The sequence below is a fragment of the Buceros rhinoceros genome, unplaced genomic scaffold (assembly GCF_000710305.1).
Source record: "Buceros rhinoceros silvestris isolate BGI_N320 unplaced genomic scaffold, ASM71030v1 scaffold6241, whole genome shotgun sequence".
NCBI classification, from domain to species: domain Eukaryota; kingdom Metazoa; phylum Chordata; class Aves; order Bucerotiformes; family Bucerotidae; genus Buceros; species Buceros rhinoceros.
This window is the reverse complement of record NW_010393640.1, coordinates 105,211-114,239: the sequence shown is the minus strand read 5'-3', so window position 1 is coordinate 114,239 and position 9,029 is coordinate 105,211. Positions and strand designations below refer to the sequence as shown.

Below are 9,029 nucleotides of genomic sequence, written 5' to 3'. Positions count from 1 at the left end.
GGGAAAGAAATATTTCATGCACCAAACATCTGTGGCTTTCTCAAATTGTCTCTCTTAGAAGATAGATCTACTTAAGGGACCTGTCTTGGGATATAGATGGTAAAGTGCACACAACCATTTATAAATATGGATTTTATTTAAACAGGGAGCATCATACATCGTTTGTGAGTTGCTGAAGGTATTGCAGTCTAGGTTAACAGAATAAAGACTGAACGCATAAAGAGTGCCTGCAAGTAATCAAAAGCATATATTGAAATAAAGCTTGGTGCTCAACTTGGTGCTGAATTTATTCCCTTGAAGCCACAAATTCCAGGCAAATAAAATTCTAGTTCTGAAGAGGTTTTAACAACTTTTCCTGGGAGCCAAGTGAGTCTTTGCTTACAATGGCACTGAAAAATTTACTGATTCCTTCTCCATTTGAAATGTTTATCCCCTAAGCTGAAACTACAGGATGGCTTGAAATTTTCAATTTGCAAACGACGTATGTGGATCAAGATTTACAAACCAGCTACGTCTACCCTTTAAGACTCTCCTCCCAATGATCCTAATTTCTGTACCTGGTGGGCAGTTTTGTTATCAAGATATTTGAAGAATTTTCATCCTAGCCCCTTGCAAAAACTCCGTAATGCCTTATCGGTTTGTTCTTAAACAAATGTTCCCCTTCTGTGTTTCAAAACTGCCAGGTTTGACAGCTAATACGTTTAAAAAGGAGACAAAGGAATAAAAATAAATTCGATTCAATCTACGTATCAGACTGGGCTGTGCATTTACACCTGAAAAAAACATCTGGTTCATGTGATTAATCCAGAAAATAAATGAGATTATGGAGTCAGTTTCCAGACCTGATACATGTAGGTGTACATGGACAGCTTCTACTGCAGTCATCTCTTTTCCTACACTCTCTCATGCATGGGTTAAATGATTAAGCAAGATGATTAAACAGAGTACATGAATTGTTCTGCGTGGTGGGTTTTAGAAATACAAAAGATAAAAGGAAGAGAATCCTGATAATCAGACTTCTGCTTTTCTAGGGAAGCCTGAGATGATATAGGCTTTATCTCTTTTTCTGTAATTCTTTATACTATAGCTACGTGTAGGTGTCTCGGTTTGGATCCAGGGGCAGTATTCTCTGTAAGCTTCTTATATGAAAAGTGCCATACAGAGAAAGGAATTGACATTTTACAAGTGCACAAATGAATTTGGGCTGGGGGGTAAGACCAAACGGTTGAAGCACTTTTAGGCGCTTAAGAAGCATAATCACTTTCTATAGTTACTAGGAAAAGACTAATATCTCTCTGTAGAATTTAGCTCACAGAAAGCCTCCTGTGTTTTCTTTGCATTTCTTTCTACAGCAGGTAAGTGAAGATTCCTGTTTGTATTAATTTTTTCTTTAATTTTTTGTTTTGCAACTATCTGAATCCCATATGGATTGTGTGGAAGAGCTGGCTTGAACTGGGGGCAGTTTGAGGGAGTCTCTTGTTACAACATGTCCCCTTTGTTCGTCTCTGGTGCCAGGATATGTGACAGCACAAAACTCTCTGGAATTGATTTAGTACTGACACAGGCTTATTGTAGCTGAACTCATTTGGTACCACGATTCACAGCTGTACTGTTGAGACCTTAGTTTACAACGCCTTAAGTCCTTAAGAACTAAGCAAACCTAAACATATATTAATAGCTGTTACACTGTGCTTTTAATGATTAAAGAAAATGGTCTATTTTATTATGAAACAGGCATGCAGTAAAGACCTGAGGTATTAAAAAAAAAAAGATTTGGGCATCAGCACAGGTATATTTGGAAGATACAGGAAAATTTAATTATTTCCACTGAACTTTGTTACTAATAATAATTTTGCTGGAACACTGAATCATATAGGAAATAACAGAAGGGGTAAAAAGCTCAGGAAGATGCATTCTTTTTGCTCTACCCCTGTGGCCCCTCCAGTCTAACCTGAACAACTGGATTTGCTACCCAGACCCATTTGAATGTGATGCATGGAAATTAAAGATAAAACTGTAGACAAACTCTCTTGGGACATCAGTCTCTTGGGACGTTCTAGAGGTTACACAATTCTTACAGCTAGGAAACCCAAAGGCATCCTCAAACATGAATTATTTGCCTCCATAGCAAAACCAGTGTAATGTAAACCTGTTTATAAAGTAATTTGTTTCAGCTCATATCCCAAAATAGGCACTCTTCCTTTAGAGTGTCCCAATTAATTTAACATAAAAAAGTAGGGGAAAATTAAGTCACACTTACGTTACTCTAAGAATGTGCGGAGGTTTGCAATAGTTTAACTGCAATGCTCACATGTAATTTAAAACCACTTTCCCCCACAATCAGGCATCCTAATATTCACATGGGGAAAGCTAGTTAGCGGAAAGTAGGTCTCAGTTTACTCATCGCTGACTCCAAGGAGGAGTACCATAGCTGTTTGCTATAGTACCATAGCATACAATAATGCTATACAATACACAGATGAGTAAGACTAGCTTCTACAGGTTCTCTGATGAATATGCTTAGGAAGGAGTAGGTATCCCACAGGCACCTTCACTAAATAAAATCTCTCCCTTTAAAGCCATCTAGTCTTATGGAGGTTTGCTGTAAAATAAGCCAGTCCTACTGCAGTTTTCCATATTCATCTATACACAAACTTTATGTGCTGTGACAAATGCTGAGAGTTCTGAAGTTATCATTGTTAAATAAAAGATCAATTGAAAACAAAAAGATTTAACAATTCTCTCCTGAATAACTTTGAAGCAGGGATATTGAGGTTTACAGTCCCTCTGCACACAAATGTTTACTCTCTTTCCAACCCATATAAGTGTATGGGGACTTCCCCAATTTTCATTGAGAAGGCCTTGCTACATGCATGAAAAAGGCAAAGGTAAAAGAGGACAGATATTACTGATCAGTCCCTTTACCTGGTCTCCTTCCAGTTGCTGCTATCCTTATTGCACACAATCACCACAAACGGATTGTTGTGGGCTGTCCCACTTCTCTCAGCCTCTCATTATATGGCAGATGTTCCTCTCCCTTAATTATCTTAGTGAACTTTCACTGGTCTTGCCTCAGTATGTCTACGTGTCTCTTGTACTGGGCTGGTGCTAAGCTGGATACACCACATGTGGCCTCACCAGTGCTGAGTAGATGGGGAGGATCACCTCCCTCGAACTGCTGGTAGTACTCTCCCTGCTGCAGTCCCCAGTGCTTCCCCAGTGCTCCCGGGCCTTTTCTGCAAAGCTGCTTTCCAGCTAGTTGGCCTCCAGCGTGTACTGGTGCATGGGATTAGTCCTTCCCAAGCCCAGGAATCATAGAAACATAGAGTGCTTTGGGTTGGAAGGGACTTTCAAAGGACTTCTAGTCCAATCCACCGTCAGTGAGCAGGGACATCTTCAACTAGATAAGGTTGCTCAGATGTACTCAACTACAGGAAAGCTAAAGATTGACATTGACAATAGCACGCTCACCAGAATTACATTCTGGGAAGGTTGGAAAATACAAAGTCTCTAGGCTTCTTCACAGTGCCAAAAACATGACTGTTGAGGAAATACTCTGTATCAATTTCACATGTCTTTTTATTCAATTTTGGGACAGACCTAGAATAAGAATTATTTACAAACCAAGTCTAACACCTTCTCCGGGGAAAACTAAAACCGTTAAAGGTAATGGCTAGTGAACGGTACTTGTTTCTGACTTAGCTCTTAAGCAGTTAAACAAATTTTTGTCATTATTCATATGCTTATATCCAATAGATTTATACGGAGTCTACTTACACAGATACTACCTTTATTTGTTAGATAGGAAGTGCAGCTCCCTTCAAGAGAATACAGCAAGTGTTATTTGTTATTGCTTACTTTTGGATTTCCCTAAGTTTCAGCAAGCTGAGAATGCTTTCAGTATTTGTTTTGTTTTACAAAATAAATACAGGAAGAACTGTATTTATTATTTATTAGACATGCCACTATCATAGCGTTTGTATGAGTTTGTAGTGCTAGAACTACAAACAAAGCTAAAGAAAACTAAGCAAACAGATTTTAGATCAAACAAACAGAATCACTTCTTGGACGGTGTATCTTCTCACCAGATCTGTTGGAAGGAAAGGATGAAGACGGCACTGTGGTGCTGGGATACCAGAGTGGTCGCCATGATTACCTGATAGATCAATATCTGCTAATGGAACAAATTTATGCAAGTTCTCCTCTAGATTGAAGAGATGACTGCAAAGAAGTCAATTAGGTCCTTGGTTAAAATATTAATCTTTTTGTTCAGCATTTCCGAATCATACCTACAACCCGTATGACTGTGTGTGATACCATAAAGCAGTGACAGAGCAGGAAAACTGTTACTTTCTCATGCAGCATCTGCAAAACATATTCAACTCATATATGTCCCTGACCCAACGGCTATGTTTCACACTGGAAAACTTCCTCCCTCATTTATGTAAACTGATTGCCCAGTAACATGACTCTGCAGTCCTTACCAAATCTTAGTTTTTCTTTAGAGAATTCCACGCCCTATTTCCGTTTAAAACCTCCTTGTGCTCCAGTGTTAGTTTGCATCTTGCTACAGCCCAAAGGCAATAAATGCAGAACTGTCCTGACCAGGACTGGATTTCCCTTTTGGTTACTTACAAAGCTCCAAAGAATGGACAAGTTTATGGACTTTACAGATAAAAGTATTTTTAAAAAAAGCCCAAAATCTGTGTTCAGAAAATCCAGCAAACCTAGAATATCTGTGCCCAGACGCCTGATCACACTACCAACAAGCCAGGCAGCGTGGCATGGCTGTCAGACCCTGCGTGGCACATTCACAATTAGCACAGCACTTCCAGGGGTACTGAATTCTGTATCTTCTCCCATAGCAGCCAGTGACCCTTTCTAAACGGATTTGATTGGTGTTATTAGGAGATAGCATCTGTGTGGTGCAACACATTGATGTGAAGTGAGAGCTTTTATCGGGAGGCAACAGAACGCCTCAATATAATTCAAAGGGAGCTGTATCAGGCAGCGTCTGAAGGCACGTGTTACAGTACAATCAGAGGGGATCATCAACAGACTAAATAGAAATGTGTGCCCTTTCTCTTTTACTTCCACATCGAAGATGAAAAGACTTACAGGAATTAGAAACATTGCAGTGTCACACCTGTCTAGTCATATTTTGCATGAGACCTTTTTTTTTTATTCAGGGTTGTCTCTTCATTCACTGGAAGGGAAGGAAAACAAAGTGCAATAAAAGTGCAGCAAAACTCAGGCCAGACAGTTGGAAGAAAAAACCCAATCCATTTTCTGAAAGGATTCTTATTTTTCCTTAATCCAGGGGACTGGATCTGGCTTTGGAACAGTTTTGTACTGTAAAATGCAGTATCCTTCTTGCATTCACAGCACAAGCAGAATCAGAGTCTGGATGTTTCTAACTTACAAGTGACAATGAAGCAAACCTTTCCCTTACTTCTGCACCAGGTTTGAAAACTCTCCAGGAAAATCTTATTGAGGTTGTTAGTTACACACTCTAGAACTTCGAGCCACTGTAAAGCTATCAGCAAATTCTTCAGCAACATTTAACGTGACCCTTTTTGTGGGTGTAGATATATCTACATGTATATGTGAATTACACATAGGTGTATACATGTGTGTATATGATCTGCCCAGGTGTTTAAGTACGACATCAACTAACAATATGCTTCTGATGTGTCCTTTTTCTGATCTTACTAGGAAGGGAATGCAAGAGAAATTGCATTTTTGTAATTATGCTTTAAAAGTTTACTTACATACACATTTAAGGTCTAATTTTAACAACTTGTAGAACTTCTAGGGGAATTCTAATGTAGTAAACCATTCAGAACAGTCAAGAGATAGCACAATGAAGCCTGTAGTAACCCAGACCACCTAAATGTACTTAGAGCAAAAATGGGCTATGCGTAAAAGTAGAAAACAAACAAACAAATTGCTTAAGCAGCCTGTGGGTTGCATTAAACAAAGCTGCTATTGCGAGAAATGGATTGATTCTGCCACATCACAGGAACTGTGCGTTCCAAAACAAAATCAAAATCTGCCTTGCACCACAGTGCAAAGGCAGCCGGCTCTGGGCCCTGGGGAAGCACATGCAAAGCAGGAGGCCTCTGCAGAGAATTACCTTTCACTGATCCTAGACAGTTCATTCTATGGAGTTGTCCCCAGGTGATTTCTAACTGCTACAGTGATGAACGGGCTGAAAGGCAATATCTCTAACATACAAAAAAAAAAAAAAAAAAAAACTTCACCAGCACTCAACTGCCTCTTCAGGGCAATCAAATGGCTGCTCAAAAAAAAAAAAAAAAAAAAAAAAAAAAGAGAGAGCCACTAAACAAAGGCTGCTCAGATCACTGACACATATCTAAAAAATGTAACTATAACAGTAGCAAATTGTTTGGAATTGACATAAAATGCAAGTTTCAGAGCTGAAGTTAATGCCTAGACAAGAAAGAGATCATGGGGAGATGTTTCAGTAGGGTAGATTCACCTCTCTGCCTATTGCATAGTTAGACAGTCCTCCAGAGCCTTTGGAGATATGACCGCTGTCAGGAAACAGTCTGTTCTCTCATTTTTATGCCTCCCACTAAAGCTGATCTGTCATCTCAGGAGGGTAGACTTACACTTTTTAGTGAAAAAGATCACAATAATGTAGCTCACTAGGAGAGCATCTACTTAGAACAACATTAACTTTGTTTGTGCTTTGAGGAAGATGGAAATGTAGGTATTTTGGGGATTGGATGTGGGAAGGGAGGAGGTGGGGGAAGACTTGCTGCACACATGCATCCTTTCAGTACAAAGCTTCCTGATGGCAAACTCCATGGAGTAAAACTACAGAAATTTCAGAATCTAGTCTTCCTCTTCACTGGCAAACACTGCTCCTAAAAAAATGGTACCTAAACAAATGCTAGAGAAGAGTCTAGATTCTTCACATCTTTCAGATAAATGGCACCTTGCCTAATGAAAATCAAATGGTAGAATAGTGCAGCAGTGACAAAAGCTCTGATCCAACAGTCATGGCATGCTACTGGGCTCATGCAGGACCTCAGTGACTTCAGTAAGTCTCCACAAAAGCAGAGCAGTCCCTTTGTACACTATCAGCTATGACACTAGAACCTAATTCAGTACTCAGCTCCACACCCCCATCTCATTGGCAATAATTCAGAGTTGGTGAGACAATTTGTAAGGGGGGAAAAAAAAAAGCAGCGTTTCAAATCTTTCTAATTTAATGTTAGCATTTTATGTGTCTAACATGAAAGCATTTTTTCACTCCTATTTAATCAAAATTAATCACTAAGATTACTACAGCAATTTATGTTGGAGATTATTGACATGAGTGTTTTATTAAAATCTTGTTTTATTAATAAAACACATTCTGGCTAAGGAATCATGTGAGCCTGCTATTAAAGACTATTAACTGGGAGTTAATCATAACAGTCATGCTGCCAGGTTCTTTGACAGCAACACACACTGGGATTGTTCCTGCTTTTACTTTTACCAGCATATTCAAGTCAATTAGTAATCCTAGCACACGAGCAGTCAGAGTAACTCCTGTAAAACAGGGAAAGGAAACAAAGGTACATACATCTCAGTAGTTTTGAACAAAGAAAGGGTCATCAGAAAGAGACTCACCAGCCTGGTTAGTTGTGATGCTGACAGCAGCAAATTGTCTGGAAAGTGTACTCAAGTCAGATACGCCATTGACTGCATCGATCTCAAAAGTGTAATTGGTATGTGCCAAAAGGTCCACTACTGTCACCGTAGTGTTGGTGAGTCCAGTCTGACGAGGTAAGAATCGCACGTTGTCGCTACATGGCTCACACATCTTGACATTTCCTCCACATTTTTTGCAAATGATGTTGAAAGTGACATCTTTCCGACCTCCAGTGTCAAGAGGCCAGCTCCAGTCCAGGATAACAGACGTCTCATTGATGTTAGAAATAACGTTTCTTGGAGCAGATGGTGGTCCTATAAAAGGAAACAGGAAACCAGAGGGATGAGATTTTCTGTGGCGCTCCAAGATGAGAGTAACAAGGGCACAAAAATACAAAAGTCAAAACCATAAACAACTGAACTCTTCTAGTTATTTCCTGTAGAAACTCCTGAAGTATTTCACTGGACTACAAACCTAGACTATCAAGGACCACGTTTTCTTAAAGACAGACAGTACCCTCAGGGTGTAGTTCAGGACTGAGGGCTAAAAATATTGGTAGCAATTTAAAAATCCTCGCTCTCCTTCTTGAGTCTGAAAGAGAACGAGAAAAAGAAACTAGAAAGACATAAATACAGCCCACCAATTTTTGTTAGCTTGTCCAATATGTAAGATGACATGGGAGGCAGTGGATGGATGACTGCAATGGGACATGAGAGGAAGCAAGCAAGCTACTGAGATACAGATGGAGGAGCAAGAATGACAGCCCCGAGCATAATGAGCTACTCACTGGTGCAAGCCATGGATGGAGGGTCTTTCTCAGAGCGAAAGTAATTCTTTTCACACCTGCAGTTCAGAGACGCTTCTTCGTAGGCAGAGCTGTGAGGTGGACATTTGGCACACTTCACGTTGCCGGCAGAGGCTTTGTAGAACCCAGGTCGACAAGCTGCAAAATGACGAAAGTATAGTTTTAAATTCTATGGATATCTCCTCAATTTTAATGTGTGACTCTGTTACTGCTCTGGGACCTAGCCATATGTAGATTACATTTTGCATATGTTTATGGTCCAAAACCACTGATTTTTCTCATAATGAGCTGATGGAAATAAGACCTCTTGGTAGAATGGAGATCTTCATGCATCAACCTAGATTTGCATTTAATTTTGCCTGGAAAACAAAACAGTGTTTTGCATCACTAAGAAGAAGCACTTTCTACATTGCATTTTGAGAACTTATTTTTCTTCTCTCTGGTTAATTTGCCAAAACATGGGCCTCATCCTGCATAAGAAACTAATTTTATCCTCTCTCTGCTGCCAAGGTTTGCTTAGAAGGGCAGACTAATTGTAAACTCCATCTTTTCAGTTCA

At 39.6% G+C, this 9,029-nt stretch overlaps 1 protein-coding gene across 1 annotated transcript in view; it reads right to left on the bottom strand.

The window, feature by feature from the left end:
• The window catches only part of EPHA3 (EPH receptor A3), a gene marked incomplete at its 5' end in the record, with an annotated part of 145,659 nt that overhangs the window by 67,122 nt on the left and 69,508 nt on the right, over positions 1-9,029 (bottom strand). The window contains 2 exons of the mRNA XM_010144924.1: positions 7,645-7,980; positions 8,454-8,609. Of these exons, the coding sequence (XP_010143226.1) occupies positions 7,645-7,980; positions 8,454-8,609 (492 nt within the window). The remainder of the gene's footprint in view (positions 1-7,644; positions 7,981-8,453; positions 8,610-9,029) is intronic.